Source organism: Rosa chinensis, chromosome 7 (assembly GCF_002994745.2).
Source record: "Rosa chinensis cultivar Old Blush chromosome 7, RchiOBHm-V2, whole genome shotgun sequence".
Lineage (NCBI taxonomy): Eukaryota > Viridiplantae > Streptophyta > Magnoliopsida > Rosales > Rosaceae > Rosa > Rosa chinensis.
In genome coordinates this window covers 20,962,779-20,987,590 of record NC_037094.1, presented here as the reverse complement: position 1 = coordinate 20,987,590, position 24,812 = coordinate 20,962,779, and the positions used below count along the sequence as shown (strand labels likewise).

At 37.6% G+C, this 24,812-nt stretch overlaps 3 protein-coding genes and 7 non-coding genes across 10 annotated transcripts; 9 read left to right on the top strand and 1 right to left on the bottom strand.

Moving 5' to 3' along the window:
* The first annotated feature begins 10,975 nt into the window (after positions 1-10,975).
* LOC112180744 (peroxisome biogenesis protein 19-2) lies at positions 10,976-14,838 on the top strand. Its single transcript, XM_024319301.2, has 5 exons — positions 10,976-11,161; positions 11,243-11,294; positions 11,691-11,973; positions 13,561-13,877; positions 14,531-14,838. Exons 1-5 carry the CDS (start codon positions 11,122-11,124, stop codon positions 14,574-14,576), a joined length of 738 nt encoding a protein of 245 aa, XP_024175069.1. The 5' UTR covers positions 10,976-11,121; the 3' UTR covers positions 14,577-14,838.
* A 281-nt stretch (positions 14,839-15,119) lies between these two features.
* LOC112180034 (probable pectinesterase 68) lies at positions 15,120-17,833 on the bottom strand. Its single transcript, XM_024318531.2, has 5 exons — positions 17,290-17,833; positions 17,007-17,196; positions 16,645-16,851; positions 15,696-15,928; positions 15,120-15,572 (listed from the first exon to the last, which is right to left on the bottom strand). The coding sequence occupies exons 1-5, from the start codon at positions 17,625-17,627 to the stop codon at positions 15,416-15,418; spliced, it is 1,125 nt and encodes a 374-aa protein (XP_024174299.1). The 5' UTR covers positions 17,628-17,833; the 3' UTR covers positions 15,120-15,415.
* Positions 17,834-21,291: 3,458 nt separating this feature from the next.
* On the top strand, positions 21,292-24,635 carry LOC112177145 (small nuclear ribonucleoprotein Sm D2). Its single transcript, XM_024315361.2, has 6 exons — positions 21,292-21,437; positions 23,425-23,480; positions 23,600-23,618; positions 23,944-24,021; positions 24,108-24,212; positions 24,310-24,635. The coding sequence occupies exons 2-6, from the start codon at positions 23,476-23,478 to the stop codon at positions 24,424-24,426; spliced, it is 324 nt and encodes a 107-aa protein (XP_024171129.1). The 5' UTR covers positions 21,292-21,437; positions 23,425-23,475; the 3' UTR covers positions 24,427-24,635.
* LOC112181028 lies at positions 21,981-22,072 on the top strand. The gene has a single exon (XR_002928641.1). It is a non-coding gene; the product is annotated as a small nucleolar RNA Z159/U59 (small nucleolar RNA).
* Positions 22,215-22,304, top strand: LOC112181030. Its single transcript, XR_002928643.1, has one exon. It is a non-coding gene; the product is annotated as a small nucleolar RNA Z159/U59 (small nucleolar RNA).
* On the top strand, positions 22,401-22,483 carry LOC112181029. The gene has a single exon (XR_002928642.1). It is a non-coding gene; the product is annotated as a small nucleolar RNA Z159/U59 (small nucleolar RNA).
* On the top strand, positions 22,566-22,648 carry LOC112181035. Its single transcript, XR_002928647.1, has one exon. It is a non-coding gene; the product is annotated as a small nucleolar RNA Z159/U59 (small nucleolar RNA).
* Positions 22,719-22,792, top strand: LOC112181033. The gene has a single exon (XR_002928646.1). It is a non-coding gene; the product is annotated as a small nucleolar RNA Z159/U59 (small nucleolar RNA).
* LOC112181032 lies at positions 22,931-23,005 on the top strand. The gene has a single exon (XR_002928645.1). It is a non-coding gene; the product is annotated as a small nucleolar RNA Z159/U59 (small nucleolar RNA).
* LOC112181031 lies at positions 23,140-23,214 on the top strand. The gene has a single exon (XR_002928644.1). It is a non-coding gene; the product is annotated as a small nucleolar RNA Z159/U59 (small nucleolar RNA).
* Positions 24,636-24,812: the final 177 nt, after the last annotated feature.

Sequence of the window (24,812 nt, the reverse complement as noted above, 5' to 3'; positions counted from 1 at the left end):
GCAGCTTCATGTTGGTGGTTTTTTAAATATACTTGAGACACAATTGTTGTCGGCTTCTGTGATATATATTTGTGAAGCTGTTATATGAATTTTGAAATTAAGGTTTGTGTTTAATGAAATTTCAGAGAGAAGTGCAGGCTGAGCTCAAAGAGGCTGTTAATGAACTAAAATCAACAACTGAACAACCTAGGGAATATGATTTTGGCAAGGATCTGAAAATGAAGTTGTTTGTGAAGAAGCTTGAGTTACAAGCTGAATCTCAGGTAATGTGTTTTGTATTCTCGTTTAGATTGCTCTTTTTCTCTCTCTTTCTCCTTTTTTTTTTTTTCTTTTTCTTTTCTCTTTCCGGGGGTTTTGCTGAAAATTAAGTTTACATTGCTAAGTTTTTGATCGAGTTATCATTCTGCTTGAGTTTTTGAAATGTAATTCTGACACAATTGTGTTAAGCTTTTCTGATACTTCTGAAGTTGGTACATGGGTATTAAAATTAATAGTTGTGTTCAATGAAATTTCAGAGAAATCAGGATGAGTATAAAGAGTTTGTTAAAGGACTAGAAGCAAGGAAGGAATGGATAAAGAATACGATGAAGTTCATCTCAGGTAATGTGTTTTGCTCGCTCTCTCTCTCTCTCTGGTTTTGCTGAACGTTTAGCTTATGCCAAGTCCTTGAGTAAGTCTCTATGCAGCTTGAGCTGTTAGTGGTTTGTGAATGTAATTATGATACTTGTGAGTTGTGATGCTGATGCATCGGTTTTAAACTAAGGTTGGTGTTTAATGAAATGTCAGAGAGATAAAAAAAATCGACTGCTGAAGGATAGGGAAAAAATAATTGAGATTCAAATTCAAATAGAACATTGTATTTGGGGCAAGATAAGTTGTGCATTGCATTGTCATTGCCAAATTCTAGGATGCTGTCTCCTTGGCATATTCTATGTTTTATGCAGCGGCTAGTGAAGTATTATCACAGCATAACATGCTTTCATTCAGTTACAACTTTAAATCAGTTCGATCAACTTACTGACCAGCATTGCTCTCCTCTGCAGATCACCAGAGATACAATCGAAACTGCAGGAAAATGTTCTGTTATGTGAGTCTCGGACTGCTTTCCTTTGTCCTTTTTTATTTTTGAAGTTTGTAAGACACAAAGGAATTATTTCCCGAATTGCATTGTTATTTTCTCAAGTTAGGATTTGTGGCATGCCCAAATTTAAGACTATGATTTTGGACATATGAACTTGTATTAACATTATGGGCATTATGGGGAGGAAAATCTCAATCTCATTGAGTAGATTATTCTGTTTGTTGAATATTTTTTTTTTGGGAGCTTTTATCTTTGGTTGTGCGGAAGAACGGTGTCAATGTGATGCCCATGATGCACAATAAACAGTGACTCCTCTTTGATGAAGTTTTTCCTCAGAAATGGATTCACCAACACCATCGATGTCAATTTTCAAGCTCCCACTCAAAAATCAATAATGTTAATAATTTGTTTATACAATGACGCGCGCACGCGGTAATCCTAATGTGTTTACCAAGTATCACACACGATTATAAGCAGCAGGGATCGAAAATTTGAAAAGGGGACCTCGTCTTATTGTTATTTAGTTAGTTTGTTTTTTTTTTTTTTTTTTTTTTTTTTGAGCTTTAAGCCCTCATGTTCACCAAAATAAAAGAATTTGAAGCTAATTTATTATATTTTGGTCTTGCCGACAATGAAACGGTAAAACATTAAACCAACTAATTATAAGTTTGTAACCAAATGTCACCGTAAACCAGTAACAATTATTGCAAAAAGGTGAAATTGGCAATAACCATTTTAATCTTTCATCTCCTTTGTTTACCATACTAAGTTATCGCTTCTATAAAGAAGAATATCAAAGATGATATACTATAAAATACTAGCCTTTTGATACGAACTTCGTGAGTGTAGAGTGCGTGCCTTTTGACATTTCATTTTCTATTAGATAAATATAAAATAGTAAATAATAATAAATTACATCAAAAACAAAAAAATTCTAATAAAAAAGTAGCTAGTCATGTACTCATGTATAGACATCAGCTGTTATTATAGTATCCATGTATTAATATCAAATGTGTACTATTTAGGTCATGCATTAACATTTGCTGTTACTATGTGTCCGCGTATTAACATCAATTGTTACTATAGTATCCATATATTAACATGAGCTGTTATTAGAGGTATCCATGTATTAATATTAGCCGTTACTATATTGGGTTCATATTAACATCAGTGTTGTAGGGAATCAGAAATTGAGAGATAATCGCTGTGTATTCTCATTGATAATAGGGGCCTCTTTATATAGAGGATTACAATGCATAGAGTTAGAATCATACAAGGAAAGATAATCTCTAGATTCTTCTAATTAAACTCTATTACCACTAGGTTAAGTAACTTAGAGTTTGGGCCAAACACAAATAGAGATATCCTTAAACACTCCCCTTTGTGTTGTCCAAACGCGGTGCTTCTCTCGTTGCCTCGTTAAAAACCTTGCCGAGTAACAAAAACCTAGTGGGACAAAAATAACCTCGGTCGAAGGGGAAAAAGAGCACAATACACCCTTCACGTTTCGAGGTGAACATGTAGACATCTCCCCCTGATGTCTGCGCCTCCCCCTGATGCAAATAATTTCCGCAAGCCAATTCTTGCCACATGTTTCTCGATCGTGGATTTGGGAAATGACTTAGTAAACAAGTCTGCCTCACTGTCCTCAGATTGAACCTAGTTCACTTTGATATCGAGGAGAGTCTGTTGTTGTTGATTATGCTTGGTGTTATCGCTTTTGATGTAGCCTTGCCTCATTTGTTCAAAACAAGCAGCATTATCCTAAATGCTCGTAGGCTCATCTGTGGTAGACTTCAAACCACAATTGTTCGAACCTGCGTAATTATGGATCCAATCCATATACATTCACGAATCACTTCGTGAAGAGCAATGATCTCTGCATTGTTCGAAGATATAGCGACTAGGGTCTATTTTGTAGACCTCCAAGATGTCATGGTCTTTTCCCATGATGAACACTTGACCAGTTTGGGAATGACCTTTGTGTGGGTCAGAGAGATACCCAACATCAGCAAAACCTTCCAAAACACATGTCGTTTTGGGATGGGGATAGTGGACGCAGGCCAGTGTTGGCGGCGTACCTGGTGTGTGATGGGTTCGAATCCATAATCTCTTTATAGGGATAGAACAAGCCCATATCATACATCTCAAATATCGAAAGATATCTTTTACACCAATCCAATGACGTCGCGTTGGCGCAAAGCTATATCTAGCTAACAACTTCACAACATATGAGATGTCTGGTCTTATGCATTGGGATAAGTACAATAATGGGCCTATTATACTAAGTAAGGTACTTCTGCCTCTAACACATCTTTGTCATCATCCTTTCGACGAAGAGGATCCTTTTCAGGATCAAAACTATGGACGATCATGGGGGTGCTTGAAAGCTTGACCTTGTCAAAATGCCTAAGCATCTATCGACACGATGCTCAAGTTCTAAACAGAGATATAATCGTGTTCTCCCAAAATCCTTCGTCTCAAACTCGGATTTCAAGTGTTCAGCGGTTTCCCTTAACTCTTTAAGGGCTTCTAATGAAGATCATGTCCAACATGAATCGCGATAGAATCCGAAACTTGTTATGGAAACGTGTGGGCATATCTCTTCCCAATCAAGTAGTCACTTTAGTGAGCGTTTCAATCTTATTGTAAACGCGCTCCGTGGTCTAGAGCCTCTTGACTTGGGTAAATGAAGTTCACCATGATCCTTCATGTATATTCCGTATCTAGATCCCCATAGAGATACGTAGTGACCACATTTGTAAGCTGCATGTTCATTATTCGGAAACTACCAAACTGACAAGGTAGTGGAGTGCAATGACATCCATTACGAGAGAATATGTCTCATCGTAGTCGATTCCAGGGCGTTTTGTGAGAAGCCTTGCGCCATAAGTCGAGATTGCCATCTCTTTTTCTCATCACGCTTTCTAACGAAGACCCATTAGTCAGTAGGTTTTATGTCAGGAGGTGTTGGCATTACTGGCTCAGAAAACCTTCCTCTTCGTTAGAGAATCAATCTTAACCTGGATCGCATCTTTCCATTTAGGCCAAATCTCTCTACGTTGGCATTCATTCATCAACGGAGCGTGGTTCGATGTCATCAGACTCAACAAACTCATGCGCAACTACATCATCAATCATGATGGAGTTTCTATCCAACGTCTCATGTACACTAGTGTAAGTTTCATAGAGCTCTATATTCTCAGGAATATGTTCTGACGTTGAGGCATCCCCCAACGATAACCATAACCCGAAAGATACTCATGAGACGGATTTTGAGTGCTGATGATCCAAGGATTGGTTTGTGCTAAGGAATCCTTCGAACCCACGGGCTTCCAACACATCCTAGCTGGGGCCATGGCCTGTAATGCCAGAGTGCCACTCTCTTTGGCGTTGGCACCATGCCTACCTCCGTGTAGGGTGGCGCTACGTCCTCTCGTAGGGATGTCCTTCCTTGCACGCTTGTTTGCAGCATATTTGTGTGATCTCGTCACTTTAACAGGGATCGAGATGAGACATAGTGGGGACAAGTTATGACAATTCATGTCGTTCCTGCTGAACATCCGTGTTCTTATCTCCCCCTAACGACGGGAAGACTGTCTCATCAAAGTGACAACCCTCAAAGCTAGCGGTAATGAGATCGCCTTGCAAGGGCATTAAGTGGCGGACGATTGTTGGAGTCTCAAATCCAACTGAGTTGTCCATTCGTCTGTAAGGACCTATCATAGTGCGCTGTGGTGGCGCAATGGGCACATAAATGGCTCACTCAAATGTGCGTAAGTACAAAATACTTGTACCCAGTCACTAGCTGTAAAGTAGGGGTACAGTGAGTGGCGGTAGGTCGTAGACGAATGAGCATAGCTGCATGCGATATTGCATCACCTCAAGCGGATATAAGGAGAGTGGTGCGCATTACCAATGTCCAGACTATCATCGTAGACGTTTCTGCGAGACCAATTGGGTGTGTACATGGGAATATGATGTCCAACATCAATCCCAATGCAATAACCATCGAAAGTCTTCGATGTAAACTCTCCAGCATAGTCAAATCCAATTGACTGAATATGATGATTTGGGGAGTGAGCCCGTTGTCATATGATATGTGCTAGGAGTGTAGCATAAGCAGCATTACAAGTGGAAAATAGCACGACACGTGACCAGCATGTTTGCGTGTCAACCAACATCATGAGATATTTAAACGTCTGCAAGTTGGTTGAATCAGTCCAAAGAATCCCCATGGATTTGATGTAAAAACAGAATGAGTATTTTCATATCCTTTGTGTAAGATGGTCTCAGTCCGAATTTCCCGAAGGAACTGGCTTTGCAAAATGAGCGAGAGGCCTTAGAAGTGACCAATGAGGATTTTGGTAGAGCCTGAGCTTCTGTAGCGCTATTAGAAGCAAAATGTGTGACTACATCTCCCATAATGGCGTTGGAGCCATGGAAATTAGCATGTATGGAGTCATGGCCACAAGGAGGAACAACCATGGCGTTATGCTCATGGTTGGCGCCTTTTATGGAGTCATCAGATTCTTGCTTCGTTTTGCTCAAAAGGATGGATGTCCAAGTGAAGTCTTTAGTAGACGGATCATCATATCATGACCAGGATGACCTATCTTGTCATGACAAAGCCAATATGTGTCTAAATCCAAGAGATCTTCTCTGATAACTTTATTGGATTTAATAGCTCGAATAGTGACATAGAGTCCACTAGAGAGACACATAAACTTCTCTAAGATGCGCCTTTGTTCGCAATCGTTAGAGGTATTTGCAAAGGAACTCATCTCCATTCTCTACATGCGTTTTCGCATGGAATCCGTTGGCTATTCATAGGGCAATTTGCCCGAAGAGCGTAGAGAGTTTCTGTGACAGTAATTAAGGTGCCATTTGGCAAGTGGAACTTGGGCTATTTCATTTCCTTGAATTAATATTGATGGCCCAGCCATCGTAGTCACAAAGTAATATGCTCAGAATCAAAATTGAGTCATAATGAAAAGAACTCGAAATTTTATTCATAAGCCAACGGAGTACATCATTGTTTCTTTGATCAAAGAAAATCTAATCCAATAAACTAGTTAATGCAAAATAATGGCAGTCGTCTAACTCCTTTCGGTATTTCCAATGTAAATGTGACCAAGTGAGTAGAGAGATGTCGGTGGAGCAAAGCTCGCTTAAGTACCACTTATCTCAAAACCTTCCTAGACATCACACTTACATTGAGTACGCCTACTTTGAAGAAAGACTAATATCATTGGCATCTACTACAAAAGTAATATGGCAATCGCCTACATCTCTTGGAAAATAAAAAGACTTAATCAAAATCGCCAGTTTCTGGGTCTTGATCCTTGTAGTCTTCTACCCTTAGATCGAGATCGCCATCTTGATCTTCTTGTTCCATGTAATTTGCTTCCCTTGCTTCACGATACGTCTTGTATGCGTTTGCAACATTCTGGGGTGATGTACATGCTTTGGCCCAATGTTCAGTTGATCCACATCGAAAACAAACATCATTATGGTCAGGCTCCCTTGATCGAGGAGCCATTGGGGCGCGATTTAGATGACCTATGCTCTTGGTGGCGTTACCACCATAGTCGGAGGCTCCGCCTCTCTCTCTCTTCACACGTTGACCTCCACAGTTCCGTGCACGCCTCTCTTGGCGATTTCCTTCCTCTTTAGGGCGAACATATGGACCAGAATGTCCAGAATTGTCCCTACTCTTAGGGTTTCGCTCCTTGCGTCCTCCATTGGGGGCGCGACTATAGTTAGACTCCAGAATAGACTTAGTTCTCACGGGTCTAGCATTATAGTTCTTCACAAGAATGTTATCGTGTTTTTCAGCTACGTTCATGGAGCCAATGAGCTCATGAAATCTTGTGATACGTCCTGCTTTCACATCAATCCGATAATTCTTTGAAATCATCAGGGCAGAGACTGGGAAGGTAGAGAGAGTCTTCTCGGTCAACATCGTATCAGTTATGGCTTGGCCACAAAACTCCATCAGGGACTTGATACGAAGAGCTTCCGAGTTATAATCAAGAACAGACTTGAAATCACAGAAGCGGAGGCTATGCCATCGCACTTCTAAATCAGGAAGCAAGGAGTCACGAACGTTGCCAAATCGCTGCTCAAGTTCAACCCATAGCTTTCTTGGGTCTTCCTCATTGAGGTATTCACTTTGGAGCGCGTCATTCATGTGCCTTGTCATGAGAATTATGGCCTTAGCTTTATTTGCTTCGAAAGCACGAGCTTGCTCTAAAGAGAGCACCTTCTGACTAGGCTCTTGGATGGCTTCCAGAAGTCCATCAGCCTTAAGATGTTGGCGCACATCTCAGACCCACCTATGGTAGCCTGCGCCAGTTGTCTCTAGTGGAACAAAGTTCAACTTGTTCAGGTAACTCATCCTGAAAAACAACACAAGATTAGGGTTAGTTTCAGAGCGAAAAAGGCTACCACGAAAAAACTATTAAATTCCTGAGTGTAGTCGCTTCCAAGAAAAATCCGATTCCAAGAGGGGTTTTGGATTAGATCGAAACAACGATGTATGTGGTCGATCGTTTTCTTCTCAACAAACTCTAAGTTTGGAGGACTCTACAAGCTCCAAACTTGGAGTGAGCACGAACCCCCACAGTTCGGCTTTTGGTCTCCCCTATAAAGAAGAAAGGGGGGTAGAAGAAGGGATGTTGGAAGTTCCCGAGCAAAGAATAAGAAAATAAAAAAAAAAACTTCAAAAAACGGGAACTTTTAGAAAAGATTTACCTTGAAAAATGGTCGGAAAAAGTTGCAGGGAAAGTTACTGTAGATGGCCGAAAAAGTCGCCGGAAGTTGGCAGGAAAAAGTCGTCGGCGGTCGTTGACTGGAGTTGACCGGGTAGTTGACGTGGCAGTGCGGCGCTGACGTGGCAGAACGGAGCTGACGTGGTAGTGCAGGGATGACGTGGGCCGCGGCTTGGGCTCGGCTTGGGCTGCCTTTTTTTTTTCTTTCTCTTTTTTGCCGGTTTTCTGCAGAAGTTTCAGTCGGCCTATTCACTCACTTTTAGGCCGGTTTTTGTGCTTTTTCTTCTGGTTCCAGAATCTTCAGGTTGAGAGAGTTCTGCTGACGAAATTTGGTTAAAATTGGATGTCCAGAAGATAGTGAACTGGTGGAATATTTGCTGCAGGTAGTATCGAGCTTCCGGTGGCCGGTTCAGTAGGTTTCCGGCTGGTTCTTGGGGTGGCGCCGCCTGTTCTCGACTCCTGGGATCGAGTGCTTCAAGGTGGGAGGTGGAGTCAGAAAAGGCTACAAGGTTTTGTATTCGGATTCAAGGTTTTTAGCTTCTTGAATCAGGGTTTAGCTATTTGTTTCAGGATTAGGGCTTCGTGCTGATAACGTGTTGTAGGGAATCAAAAATTGAGAGATAATCGTTGTGTATTCTCATTGATAATAGGGGCCTCTTTATATAGAGGATTGTAATGCATAGAGTTAGAATCATATAAGGAAAGATAATCTCTAGATTCTTCTAATTAAACTCTATTACCACTAGGTCAAATAACCTAGAGTTTGGGCCAAACACAAATAGAGATATCCTTAAACAATCAGCTATTACAAATGAAGTTAATGTAATAAGTTTTTATTATTTTTAAAGGGAAGTTCAATGATTTCTCTACCGCGATTGGTGAATAGGTTGATAATGAGACTCGAGAAAAATATAAGTCTCTCACAACTAAATGAAGTTAATGTAATAAGTTTTTATTATTTTTAAAGGGAAATTCAACGAGTTCTCTACCGCAATTGGTGCACAAAGAATAGGTTGATAATGAGGCTCGAGAATAATATAAGTCTCACAACTTCTAGATGTTGGGCTTGGGATGTTTTTTTTTATTTTGTTTTTTTTATCAAGAATAAACTTCATTAATAATGAACTGGTTACAATGAGTTTGGGCAACATCTCTAACATAGAAATGGCCACTGGACTTCACACTAGCACTCCATAATGACTGGCTGACGAAGTCAAAAAAACTCCGACTCAACTACAGACTTAAAACTTGCACAACAACTAAAAGGCATAGACAACATGCGCAGGAGCAGTGAATGCCTGACTCACAACTTTGTCAACACTAACTCATCACCCAGAGTCTTCCTGACCTGCCTTTGATCGATCAAGTCTACACTCGTTGTGACTTCGAACCCGACCAAATTGAAATGCTGGACCATCAGGCCTGAGACTAAACTAAACCCAACTCCATTGCCACCTTAATGTCAACACTGGCAATCCACAAATGCTCCAAATCGCCAAAATGTTGGGCTTGGGATGTTAAGAAATCTCACAATCTTTTTATCCCTCACTATGTGCGTGCCATATGGCATTTCATTTTCTTTCAGAGAAATGTAAAATAGTAAATAATAATAAATTACATGACAAATAAAAGATAAATTTTGTAATAAAAAGGTCGTTTCTTCCACTTTTTGTGATATATGGTAGTTCTTGCAATTTTACTCTTTTTTATATAAAAATGTTTTTCTTCTGCATATTAATAAATCATGAGCATAATAGGTAATTCAAAAATTTAACAATTCTTCCCTGGAGTTTGGCTTAATATATAAGATACTAGTCTTTATTGACACATGCGATGCATGTGTTAAACAGTTTTATTCTTATTTTTACCTTTTGGAAGAAAAAAAGTTAGGAATTTATAACTGTAAGATGTGTGAAGTTATATCTGTAGAAAGCGGGATGAATTTCTTTTCTTTTTTTTTCCTAAATTTATATTTATATTTATATTTTGCTATTTACCATAACACCTCTCATATATTAAAAAGTATTTTAAATTAACCTATAGACTAAGGATATTTACGTAAATTCACACCCACTTTGACTATCAAAATGAGTTCTCTTAATAATAGTATAGATACTAGTCTTATGGTTACATTTTTTTTTTTTTTTTGGACAATCCTATGATTGCTATCCCACTCCCTGACTCCCACAGTCCCACCTCCCAGGTTAGGTTTTGCTTCTTTTCTTTTTTCTTTTCTTGTTTCCAATATTTTCAATTACCAACATATCCTTTATATGTTAGATTATATATTCTAGAGTTTTAATGAACCGTGGGTAAAATAGATAGTTAAAAAATTTAACCATTTTATTTGAGAATTGACTTAATTATATATATAAGATAAGATATACTAGTCTTACGGTCACATGCTTTGCATGTGTAAAGCTTTTTAGTATTATTATATTGAGAAAAATAAAAGTTATTTGAGAAAAAAGAAAGTGAGAAATTATCTGGATTATGACTGGTTACTGCAATATGGGTAATTAACTGTCTGTAAAATCATTTATTTATGTTATATAATTTTTTATTTTGATATTTACCATACTATCACTTAATTAATAAAAATTATTCAAAATTAATATAAAATCTAAGAGTTTTATTGTCTTTTCACACTCACTCTGGCTAACGAAACTTCTTCTCTTAAATATAGTATAGATTAGAGAGCCAAACAAGATTCGAACAAAAATGTGCAGAAATTCTATAACTTATTAAAAAGTTTTAACCTCTGGGTCTTTATGCAGTTGTCGACCTCTATTCACAACTCACAGGTTTCTTCTTCCTACTTAATTTTACTTGTTCACCTTCCTTCACTTCTTTAAGTTTGATAATGTTCTTTTTTTTTCGATGACAAGTTTGATAATGCTCTTGAAATTTAAAACTGTATAAACTTAAAAGAATGTGACGTTTGCATGATTATAAATGCAACTCTAACCCGAAGAAAAGAAAGGACCACCCCCATTACAGAGTTTTTTAAAATTTCACCTTAAGCTTTATTGGCTTAATTATATCTAACTTCCTTCTTTGTAATTAACGTTTTTGTGGGTTTAGGACTATTAGATTGTTTTTTTTTTTTTTTTTTAAGATAAAGAAACTGGTAGATACTTTGGAAAAGGGCAGGAAGAAAAAAAAATATCTTGAAAGCTGAATAGTGAAGACCTGCGGCGTTGCCTCCTCAATCCCCTTCAATTCCATATTTCCTTTCCAACACAGAAACCTCCCAAGTTTCCATCCATGGCTGACCACTCCGACGATTTAGACCAACTCCTTGACAGTAAAGACAAAACCTTTACTTTCTCTCTCCCTCTCTCTTTGAAATTCTTGTATGTTCACCTTTTGAAATTTGCTTTTGCAGGTGCTTTAGATGACTTCCAGAATCTCAACCTCAGCAAACCCTCCCTTGAAAGGTTCTATCTTTTTCTTCAAAGCTTTAAGCTGTACCGTGCAATTAAGAATTTCATTAGTTTCAGCGTTATGTGGGTGTTCAGAACAGAGATTTGGGTGTCCAAAGTTTACTTCTTTGTTCCAAATGGTTGTGCTAGAATTGTTTATGAAAGTAGAACCAAGAACAATGTTTTGTTTTCAATTCAGTGGAGAGATTACATAATGGGTGTTTGTAGTTTGTTTAGCTCAATGGCATTGCCAATTTGATGGAGTTATGTTTTTCGATAGCATCGTACCATAGAGAAATTGGTAGAATAAGGCGTGTGAAATAATATCTTTTAAGAAATCTCATTAGACCAATGGACTGCATAAGCTTTATGCTCCAAACTGAATATTTTTCTCTCTTTTGCTGATTGTAGAAGTAAAGAAGCTGTAGAGACCAAGCGAGAACTTCCTTCGTTGCCCGCTGGGGTTCAGGGACTTGGAATGGGACTACCTGACCTCAAAGCTAAGAAAAAGGGGAAACAAAAGGTTGCAGGGGGATCCCATGTTACTGAGGCACTTGATAAGCTCAGAGAGCAGACAAGAGAGGCTGTTCGGGGACTGGAAACCATGAGTGCACAACCTGGGGGAGATGATTTTACTAAGGATCCGATGATGGAGGATTGGGTCAAGCAGTTTGAGGAACTTGCTGGCGGTCAGGTACTTCGCTTTCTCTTCTCGTATGAATGTCAAGTTTATGGGCTTTGCTGAATGTCAAGTTTGCATTGCTTATTGTTTGGTTGAGTCTTTATGAAGCTTGAGCTGTTAGTGGTTTGCAATTGTAATTGAGACACAGTTATGCTTGAGTTTTGTGATACTTGAAGCTGATACATGATTTTTTAAATTAAAATTGGTGTTTGATAAAATCTCAGCCACTGAACTTATCCTCCTTTTCTTACTTGAAAATTCATTAACTATTTAATTTTATAAAACGTTTTATAAACAGTCCATCTTAATTGCAATAAGGGTTGTGTGTGATTCTGCTCTCCCTCTTATGATTTTGAGCATCGCATGGGTTTTACTTGGTTTAGCACTATAATTTACACTGTTCAACCTTGATCTAGCTTGGTTTATGGATGTGTATTGGATCCATATTCTCAGAGAATCATGGATAGACCCAATTAACTTTGGTTGTGCTCGAGTTATATTTAATAATGAGACTGTGACAAAATCTACCAATCATTGGGTAGTTCTCTGCATCCAAGAGTGCATAAAGTAGTGTAGGCTCTGGTTCTGCAATATTCTTTCAAATATGTGGCTATGAGCTAAAGATTGTATCTGCCAATTAAACAACTGATACTTTCCTTAAACACATTGGAGGTGATGACTTGATCAGGTCGAGTTCATTTTAGAGCTTAGAGTTAATCCAGAAAGAGTAAATTGATTAAAAAAAAAAATCTTTTTTGGATGCAGAACGGGTCAATGCCTATCACAGAGCACTTTTGGTCTATAGAAAAATGTCTATTGTTATATCTTTTTGAATGTCATTTAAGAATCAATCTATTTGGATATCTAACTTAAGAGTTAGTCAAACAGTGAATCTAAGAGTTATTAGAGACATTGTACTTTACAATTGTTCCAAATTGGAACGCAGTTTTTAGGGAGACATTAATTGTAATTTATGTTCTATTTAGGTGTCTTAGCGGGTAGTTTTTAGTATGTTTGTTTCCATTACTTTCACACACAAATCTCTATCTAGGTTTAAGAAAAAAGGTTTTTGTCATTTATACTCCTTTCCACTGGGAATTCTAGAAGCGAGTCCCAATCAAATGGGATAGACAAATAGGTTTCTGAAGTTCATGTGCCTTATGCTTTTGATTCTTCTTTTGCTAGTTTTTTTCTTCAGCCTAGGGCCTGCATATATGTACAGAAGGAGTATTCCACCTTAAGAAACTTCTTGGATGAGTATTTTGTTGTTTCATTTCTTTGTCTTTTTGTTAATCCTTTTCATGTATGTTGTTTTGGCTTTCAAAGTCTTGAGATTTTGAACCCAAGTGGGTTTATATCTATATTAATCAAACTGTCAGAGTAATGAACTCTTTTTTGTGCGCATTGCTACTGTGTCCTTTAGTTGGTGCTAGTGCTAGGATGTTGATCTAACGGCATCTTTAGTTACTAATGTTTTGATTATTTGCTAAATATGCATTATCTTTTTAATATTTCCCCCTTAGACTTTTTCAAACGGGTGAAACCTCTGTGTTCAATTTCTAATATATTTTTATTGTAAAATTTCCCCTTTTCACATAGGACATGGGATCTATGGTTGAGACCATGATGCAACAGCTTTTGTCCAAGGAGATTCTTTATGAACCAATGAAGGAAATTGGAGAAAAATATCCAAAGTGGTTGAAAGATAATGAAGCAACTTTGAGTAAAGAAGAATATGATCGTTGTTTCCACCAGTGTGAACTCATTAAAGAACTTAATGAAGTCTATGAAAATGATTCTGGCAACTACAACAAAATCTTTGAGATCATGCAGAAAATGCAAGAATGTGGCCAACCACCTAATGCTATTGTGCAGGAGCTTGCTCCTGATTTTGATCTTTCTAGTCTTGGACAAATGTAAGTCTTCTACTGTTGATAAGCAATAACTAGTGGTTTACATCCAAGTTTCAGAGTTCGCATATATTTTAAATTTGTTAATTATCACATTTTTTATCTTTCATATTTTTCTTAAGAATAAACACTTTTTTAGATATTCCTTTGGATTTTGAAAGGACAACTATTGATGAGATAACATTAGGGGATTGGTGTTTGAAAAAATTGATTAACGATTCAAGCTAATGAATCAGTTGCTCTTCACCTTGTTCTGTTAAATGGCATTATTTTGTTAGAGAGTTCTAGAATCTAGTCTACTTGGTGGAGAAATAAAGGTTGAGCCTTCCCTAAAGGTGGGAGAACTTGAATCTGTACTACTAAAGGAGAGGGGGAAAAAAACTGAGATGCAAATTAAGTAGAGGATTCTGGTTGGAGCAAGAGAAGTTATGCATGTGTACTTATCATTGCCAAAATCTAAAATGCTTTCTTCTTGGCATACTTTTTATGGCTTATGCAACAATCAGTGATTTACTGTCACAGTATAAGATGCTTTCCTACAATTAGTGAATTACTGTCAGAGGCGAGCATGCTTTCCTATAGCTCTATCAATCTGCATAATTCATTTACAACTTTCTATCAACTTACTGACCAACACTGGTCATTGCTTTCCTTTGCAGATCTCCAGAGATGCTAGAGTCGCAGGGAAATTGTTGTGTAATGTGAGCAAATGTCTACACTCCGGGCAATTTACATCTCCCCTTAGTTGTTTCCTTTATTCCTTGGGGCCACACAGATATCTTTTTTTTTTCCCCTCTTTTTTCTTTCAATATTTGTGAAAAATAAAGTGATTAGGCTCTTAGTACAATGTTATTATCTCGATTTATAATATTTAGTTGCCCAATTTCAGATCAAGGTTTAGGACATGTGAGCTTGTATAAAATTTGGGGTGATATGAGAAGGAAAATTTGAAATTTTTTAGAGGTTACTGAAGTAGATTATCCGCTCTATTTATCCATTGATTTATTGAGGTAGATTTTCCCCATGTTATGTTCATGGCTGCGGTTAAGTGGTTAGCTGCAAGGCACAACATAAACAACTTCTCTAAAGTCCCCGTTCGCTGGAATGGACATAGTAACTGAAATACGGTCTAATCTGAATGATGTGTGCCAAAGAAATGAAAACAAACGTGAATTTGAATTTATTTTTACACGGGGTATTTTTTTGTTAGAGGAAACAATACTGGATGCAGAACACACATTTTAGTGATTATACTCGAGAATTTCATCAGGCAGCTACTTCATTGCTGTATGTTCACGCACATAATTCATTATCCTTCTATGAGCATTGTATGTCCAAGTCAAAAGAAGTGAGCTATCTTTATATGCATTACATGTAGTGTATGAAACATGAGCCAAATGGGGCATCGGGATTATTTGAAGCGAGGGAGTACAAATCTATGTAAACTCTGTTCAGAATTGAATGAAAGAATGCTCGAATGGAGAATGAGAATGAATCAAAGAATGGATGTTGAAAGAATTTATAATGGGATATGTACGGCCAAGTTAAGCATCAGATGGGGCTATCCAGTGTCTTCCATTGACAAAGCTCTTCCTCAGAAATGGGTGCGCCAAGTCGAAATCAAGCTCCGGTGCATATGACAGTCCGCGCAAGGCTTCTGCTCCGGGACCCCAGCAGTTGTACACTCCTAGAAAATCAGTCCTGCACCAGAACAATTACACATATCTCATCATTAGAAAACAATAACACCAATAATAAATTTGTTCACAAAATGATGCGTCCGAGCTAGCAAGTTAGTTATTTCCGAGTTAGGGTAGCACTCACTTTGTACTGGTTGTGTTCCAGTCATCCCAGGCACCATGTGCGACCACATCATCAAAGTATGTGTAGGAGTATACAATCCTGGCGTACTTGCCCATGGCCCGACCCACATAGAGTGGACCCGAACCCGTTACCCGGCAGTTGAGAAAAGCGAAGCCCGATTTATCGTCCGGTGATTTTCTGAACTGAGCTGCAATGGAGCCGAACTTGGTAGCTATTGAGTGCAGCTCACAGTCCTGTGCCAACAGTAAAACAGTCAAAAAGTCAAACAAACTCATTGCAGCCCAAAAGTCACCGTAAAACAGTAAAAATTGTTGAAAAAAAAGGCCGAGATTGGCAAACATTATTTGGATTTGTGCTTAGACATGATTTGCTTACCGCTTTTTCTTTGTTACATAAAAGCGTATCAAACACGATTCAAACGTTTGATGCCGGATGCGAAAGTAAATACTTTTGACCACTGAAAATACAAGTCTAACTTCGCTTCAATAATGGTTATCATTTCATTTAAATCGTGGTTAGACATGTTAATTACTGCTTACTTATGGTTTCTAAGAGCTAGTCTCACATTACACAACCTAACTTTTTCTGGTTTGGTGATGAAACTTGTTGCCACCAACACATAAAACTGGTGAAGGTGATAAAAAGCTTCCTTCCTTTTCAAAAGTGATGGATCACTGTCTGCAACGTCCTTTTCTTTATTTTGCCAGATTGATTCCAATAATGCGCATATCAAGCTACGTACGAACACAAGGTCACGGGTTTCCATATTTTTCCTCACATCACTCTCATCAGCACTCGTATGTTTGCATGCACATTTTTCAAGACAATCAAGCACTAGATCTTGATTGGAGGGGAAGACATTAAGACGAAGACAAATTATTTAGCAAGCAAATTAGCAAAGTACGTACTTATCGTTCTAAAAATACTAATTAGCTAGCTAGGTGCTTACTTTGTACATGGAGCGGCCATTTCCGAAGATGAAGTCTATGGAACCCTCGATGTAACACTCTTTGAAGTAATGGCGTCCGGCATCGTCGCAGAGTGTGTCTTGGGCGCCATAGAACCCACATCCGGAGAAGTATGCCTTGTCGCCCGATATCCGAAATGCTACCGCCTGCCATCCTTGCATCCCCGGCATTGGAGCCGGTGCCGTATTCTGTAACAAAACCCACACATTTGCATAACATGTTAACAGTTATGTACTAATCACATAATACTAGATGCATATAAATTTGATCGTTGTTATATTGTTATATTATTATATTATCGATCTAAACGTCACACATACAATTAGAAAATATTTGAAGCTACCTTGAAGCTAATGTTTCTGGCTGAGAAATAGTTGGCCAAGACCGTGACAGAAGCAGTTCTGTAAGTCCGCAGCTGCTGCCCGTTAGGTCCACGGTCACTGGCTCGGTCGTGCCATTCGATCACCGTCGCATCTTTCCCAGCGCCTTGAAACGTTATGTACGGCTTCGTCGCCGGCACCAGCACTTTCTCTCTGCACACCCCACAAAACTCTATGTAAACCTCCAACACTAAACCAATACCATCTTTTGCTAGCTTGACACATTGTATACATAATCACATTTACATGTAACATCCGGGCTTGATGTGGATGAGGACATTAACCGTATTGTTGACCGGAACTGCATTGACGGCTGACTGGACTGACTTGAAGTCGCCGGAACCTCTTAGGTCCACGGTAATGAGGCGGTGGCCGACTGGCCCGACCCACTTCCGCTGGTTGCTGGTACGGTTGGATGAGCTGCTACTATTATTACTATTTCCGGTGGCTGGAGATGAACTGAGAATATCAAAGCTGCTTCTTCGACCTTGAGCTGGTTCTGCATGAAACAACAGCAAAGTGAGTACGAAACAAACCAAGTAGAAGTAGAAATAAAAGAATGAAGATGATAGAAAAGAAGCCATTGAATCAAATCGAATTAGAACAGCATTAAATGGATTGGTCAGAAAGATTAGAGAAAGAGAAGAAATTAATGTCTTAGTGCGCTCGATCTCGTAGGTTAGATTCGACTACTGGACCTAGTACGCTATATATCTGTGGAAGAGAAACAAACTAACACATTTATAATCCGTGTTTCTATTAGTTCTTTTTGTATTTTAGGGGGAAACAATTTTCTTCGATTCCAACGGTCATTTTTTTTTAGGCTTCCTTCCTTCGTTGCCTTATAGTAGGGATAAGGAGGAAGCTTACATGGCTTGGCTTTTGGGTTCTCAATTATTGTCATTATCTTTTTGGCTAGCTCTGCTGTAATGCACCAGTCAGTCAGATGCCTAACTAGCTCTTACAATATGTCTCTCTAAGACTCTAACCTTGGAATCTAGCTCACTGGTCATTAGTACTATGCATCCGTGATTTTAGTAATTGCTTGATTACACTAAACCACCATTAGAATAACGCAGAGACTGATTTGGGAAAGTGGGAGTCGATTATGGCAAGTTGGAGGTTGATTAGGTTATCTTGAGGTATGGGTTACTCTCACTGCTGCTTAGTTTTCTCTAGGGTAACAGTAGCATGCATCCATATATAAATCATTAAGTATTGGTGTTCCTATGTGATGGTCCGCTTTAGATTCTGCGTTTTTTTTATTTTTTTATCTCAATATAAATTTAATCCGGCCTCATTGATACTAAATATTTTTACTACATATAAACTGTTTTTTCTCGAAGCAATACATCTGAAAAATTCTGCTAATCTTTAAAGTAGTATTCTTATTAATTGGTAACTCCAATAGATTATGTCGGGCGAAAAAACTTCAAATACTCAAAGAGATTTCACAAGAAAGTGTAGAGTTGAGTACATTATAGTGCAACATAATGATGTATGGGATTTGCGTTCGAGAATTCTACAAGAACACACAAGGTCCCCACTCCCCAACAAGAGGGAATTCCGTTATGGTTAACATGTTAACATAACGGTTCAGATCGAGCTGCTGGTAGTCCAGACTAAGACAACATAAAAATGGAGTTATTAATAACACACAGTCCTATCTTTTCCAAGCATACATGTCATTCTTCTTCTGGTTGTTGGTTCTGCTTCGCTCAAATTAAATTCAAACGGTTATATAAGTTTGCCCTACAATATGTCAATATCCAAATTAATCAAATTAGGGCATGCATGTTAGGTACTGTATATGTATTAATCAAATTAGGGCATGCATGTTAGGTACTGTATATGTGGTGGTGGTGTGCATGAGGATGACAGAGGTTATGGTCCGGGCATGGTTAAATACCATTTTGTATTCTAGCTCACTAGCTTCCATGTCCCATGGACATTTTCAGTCCCCACAGTCCCCACTCATTTTCCGAACGTTGGGACCTGAACCCGGCCAACAGAGAAACTGATCGACTAAAACTCAATTTGGATATAGAGCTAGATTGTACCCAGATCTATACATGGATTGGCTTTTATACTGAATTGTCAGTTGTGTATGGCATCATATATAATATATGCAAAATGGCAAAACATACACGAATTATAACAGAAACTTGAGTCATAATGCATCAAAGATGATCCTTGATTCCTGGTCAATCCATTGACTCTCTTTAGAGCAAGTGCAGCGGTCGATGCTTGATCGGGCACCACCTTAGCAATCCGATGTGTTGCCTGGGCGTGCTCCTTTTTTCCCCTCCACCGGGCCTGTTTTGCCCGGGCAAACTTTGGCTTTGTTTGACCAAGGGCAAGAAAAATTCCAAGCCCATGCCTTTTGTCTTGCCCAGGCTTGGCCTGCTGCCAGCTCGGCCCGCAGTCGATCGTGGCTGACGTCACAGGGGCCAGTGCAGAGAGAGAGGGCGTGAAGAGCACGGACGAATCACAGCAGGAGGATGCGGTTTCAAACCTTCACGGATGAACAGTGACTTTAAACAATAAACCCATGAGTGAACAGTGAAAAAGTAGTGAACAGTATATATATATATATATATATATATATATATATATATGCACAGTAAAAATTGAACATTGTTGACCGGGCAAGAAAAAAAACAGGTGCAAACCTATGTTCAGTGGCAGTGAATAATAACTTGACTGGTCGAATTCTTGACTTCTCGACTTTGCCTTTTTTTTACTACAGGTGAACTTGCTCTTAGGGCAGGCCAACAGCCCAATTTAATCAATGTACTGGAACTATGATGAGTGTGGGGTTCACCTATGAATCTATGATATTGTTTGCTAAGCTCTGTGGTTATATTTGTTTCTTCTCGATTCTACTATTCCAAAAACATAAATAACAATTTGTTATTGTACGAAGCGTAAGATAAATTGGTTTCGTAAATTGCATGCTTTTGATGATCGGAAAATGTGGTGTATTTCCCAACTACAATGGGATCTTTCTCATAAAAAAATAAATAAAAAAACCTACAATGGGAATCCCATAGTCTTCATTTCATGATAAACTTTCATGTCAAGATTTCCCAACCCACTGAGTAATGAGATATGGTAAAGGTTCCTGGCTTACCCAAAAAAAAAAAACTTAAATGGGAATATGGGATTAAAAGTCTTCATTTCATGATAAACTTTCATGTCATGATTTCCCGACCCACTGCTGAGTAATGAGATATGGTAAAGGTTCCTGGCTTACCAAAAAAACAAAGAGAGATCCAAGGAGGTTGAGGGAAATATTGATATTTTTTTAGAATGTTTTTTTGAGTGCGTTTGGATGAGAAAATTATAAAATCTGTAAGAATTTATAAATGATGAGAAAATCATTTAAAAAATAATAATAATAAATGATGAGAAAATTATAAAATCTGTAGAAATTTATAAATAATGGAATCTTTAACTCCGTCAATCTAAAATTTCATTAATTGCAATTTCTATTGTTTCGTTGTATCTATTTAGGATTTAAAATGTGTAATAAATTAAGAAAGTTTAAAACAAATAAAAAAAAAACCTTATTTTGGAAATAAAAATTAAATACTGCAAAAGAATTCATAAATGACACATATTTTAGTAGAAATTGAAGTAGGAAATTTAAATAATGAATTCCTTCATTTTTTTTTACATGGAAATTTAAAATCTCCAATCTGATAATGTCAAACGAGGGAATTGACTTTTAGGAATTATGAAATCCTCACTTTCAATTAAAATTCATCATTTTTCCCTCATCCAAACACACTCTTGACATACCCTAATCGCAAACCACTTATCTATCCCCCATCACTTAGCTAACCCAAACAGTTAAGATACTTTACAATATTAAAGGCATGATAATTTCAAGTAGATGAAAATGATTTTGAGATCTTGATTAGTAGGTCAAACATATCAACGTGACACCAACTGTCTCACCCGTTATCTATCTATCCTAAATTTCGAGGCGTCGTTTTGGTTGGCTTTCTTCTTTACTTTCCAATTTGTGCTTTACGAAACATAAGAAGATATTGAACTCTCTTTCTAAAATACTCAAATCTCCAAACCAACGAAGCCTCAGAGGAAAAAGTTCCTCCATTTGGTTTTGTCAATACAGTGGTCTTATTCTTTTCCGAGCCCAAATCAGGTCTCTGGGCCTCGACATCACACAAACAAAGAAAACTTTCAGGGCCCAAATAGCCTTTTCCCCATTTGTTTCCCATCTCTAAGCGGCCGGCCCTAAATTTTTCTCCTTACTTTCAATTTGTTCCCCCTCTCTTTCCTCAGCGACCCCTACATAAACCCTAGATCGGCACCCTCACTCTCTCTCACTCTCCACCGCCTCTCCTTACCTCGCGCTTCATCGATCGGTAAGAACCGCTCATCTTTAAATTCAACTTGTTTATCACTCGCTCCTTGATCTATGCTCTCTACTGTTTCTCTGTTAGGGTTTAATCGATGTTTCGTAATTTGAATCTGTTATCGATTCGGTGAATGGATTTGTTCTAGCTGAAAGCATTGAGTTTCTTCACCATGAAAAATTTAGGTTCTTGTTATCATATTTGTTTGGTATAATCTGTTATATGTTGACCTTAGATTAGTCTTTGTATCTGAAGCTGAGGATGAACTGGTTCTGAGTAATTGGTTTAACATGAAAGTGTTTCTCTGATCTGCTTTGATAAGCCGAAGAGTATTGTACAGAGTTCAAGATTTTTTTTTTTGAGGAAGATTTTTCTTTTAAACAATTTTGGAACCCAATTCAAGCATTGTGATTTAAAAAAAATATATATATATATTTGTGTTCTCTTTGCGTTTCTGTTGTGTTTATTTGGGGATATGAACTTGAGTTGCTTTGTTTGCCAAAATTGATGAACAGTGTTAGCATTGTTCTGTGTTATATATGAATTTATGTTGCCTCTGATGATGATTCAAAAAAATACTTTCGTTCTTCTGAGATGCGCTACGCTCTATGTGGAAAATTTTTGGAGACCTGAACTGAAGAGGCTAATTTGTGTTGCTTAGAATTGTGCATGAGTTACTTGTCTACTATTACATGTTCTTTGGGTTATGTGATTTAGACATTTAGGTTATTTTGGGGGGAAAAAAGAGTATTGACTATTGAGTTATATATTCTGTCATTTTATATTGCCCCTGATGATGATTCAAAAATACTTTCGTTCTTCTGAGATGCTTTATGCTCTATGTGGAAAATTTTTGGAGACCTGAACTGAAGAGGCACTTGCATTGTACATATACTAAATATATTTATGGATAGGATATATATTTTATCTGAACTATCGCTGTACTTGAAACAATTTCATGTCCTTTTATATGCCCCTGATGATGATTCAAAAATACTTTCGTTCTTCCGAGATATTCAATGCGGAAAAATATTGGAGACCTGAACTGAAGAGGCTTGTATATGTGTCGTTTATGTCTAGGGTACATATTATATCTGAAGTATCTTGCGTCTTTTTAGGTGATTTATAGTATCGAGTTATTTTGATGATGTTTAAAAAATACTTTTGTTTTTCCAAGATGTTCCATGCAGAAACTATTTGGATAGCTGAACTATAAAGGCTTGTTTGTTTATTTAAAACTGTCATGTCCTTTTGGTTAGGTGATTGAGACTATTTTCTGTATTACTTTATTGCCCTGATGATGAATTAAAACTGTGCTAAGATGCTCCATGCAGAAAACTTTTGGAGACCTGAACTGAAGGGACTTGTTTATTCCTACTTAAAATTTATGCATACTGTTACAATGATATTTGTAGGGATATAAATATTGAATTTAATACTTTTTCTTGTTTGTTTGTTTGCTTGTGACACTGTTTAGTAATTTCTTGGTAAGATTTTATGTTGCCCCTGATGATGATTGAAACATTTCTACTGAGATCTCCATGCGGAAAATTTTTGGAGACCTGAACTGAAGGGACTTGTTTATTCCTACTTAAAATTTATGCATACTGTTACAATGATATTTGTAGGGATATAAATATTGAATTTAATACTTTTTCTTGTTTGTTTGCTTGTGACACTGTTTAGTAATTTCTTGGTAAGATTTTATGTTGCCCCTGATGATGATTGAAACATTTCTACTGAGATCTCCATGCGGAAAATTTTTGGAGACCTGAACTGAAGGGACTTGTTTATGTATATTTTGGACAATATACTTATCTCTAGGGTCACCTTGTATTTCAACTATTTATGTGTCCTTTTTGCTTATGTGATTTAGACTATTAAATCATTCTTTTATGACTCTTTGAAAAAAAAAAGGTCTTTATTCTATTAGTCTTACAGTGTCCTTAATTAAATTATTACTTGTTATTAATCTGATTGATGTATTCCTTGCCAGGTCTGTATTCAGATTTTCGAGAAAGTGTAGAAATCTACCCATTGGTTCAGGATGAGGTATGAATTGTATAATTTGGTTTACATGTTATTAATCTGGTTGATGTATGTCCTTTTTACTGAAATACTGACAGTTGTTTCTCTTTTTTGTTTTGTGATTATTTCCCCTTCTTTTCCAGTCGGCCAATGGAGGAAGATGTAAGTTATACTTTCCTTGAGCTAATTCTACTAAATGTTGTTTTGCCACACCTTGAGCTAATTTTCTCAGATGCTAATATGAAATCAACTTCTTAATTTACTATTTTCAATTGTATTGAGTGATGCTTCACTGTTTTCACTGTAAAAAAAATTGTATTTTGAGGACATTGATGGTGTTTCTTGTAACCTAGTTGAGATATTTTTGCACTTCAGTTGGTTTTTTCTAGGAAAGTTGTGATTCTTGATTTAGGTTCTCATTGTCAACTTTATCATGGCTTCTATCCCTATATAGCCATCTGGTTCTAATTCAAATTAACTGCTTCAGGGTTCCAAGAATGAGGAAGAGGAGTTCAATACTGGACCACTTTCAGTTCTGATGATGAGTGTCAAAAATAACACTCAGGTAATATATGGTTAAATATTAGTATTCTTTTCATCACTTGTCTCGATTATATTTCTAATTCAATTTGGTTCTCATTGTGCAAGCAGGTCCTCATCAATTGTCGTAATAACAGGAAGCTTCTTGGCCGTGTGAGGGCTTTTGATAGACATTGCAACATGGTCCTTGAGAATGTTAAGGAGATGTGGACCGAGGTATTTTTCATAACTCTTATTTCTATGTTTTCTATCTATACAATCTGGTCATTCATTTTCGCCAATCATCTGTGTTGATCCATGTATCTATATGCAGGTCCCAAAAACTGGAAAGGGCAAGAAGAAAGCACAACCGGTTAACAAAGATAGATTCATCAGCAAGATGTTCCTCCGTGGTGATTCTGTGATTATAGTTCTTAGGAATCCTAAGTAAGATGTACTACAGCATTTGGAATTCCAGGGATTTGTAGAAATGGTTTTTGTATGAATGGTAGATTGTAAATCCCCTAAAAGTTGCACAGAAGCAACTACAGCGTCATCCAGTATAGTCTGGAAAAATTGCAGTACTAATCACTTATCTAGACTAATGAATGACAAGGATATGCTTGGACTTGCTGTTTTACCAGTATTGTCACCTTTTAATTGTGGTATTTATTTTGACTTCAAAGGTCTCTAAGAAAGTCATGTTTGAGCCTGCAAACCCACGCAAGTAAATTGTTTGGAAGCCAGGCAAGTCATTTTTGATGCCTTACAATCTATTTTCTATTTCTTTTGCAAGAGCTTCGAGCTTAACCTGTTCTTTGGTGGTGTGATTTTCAG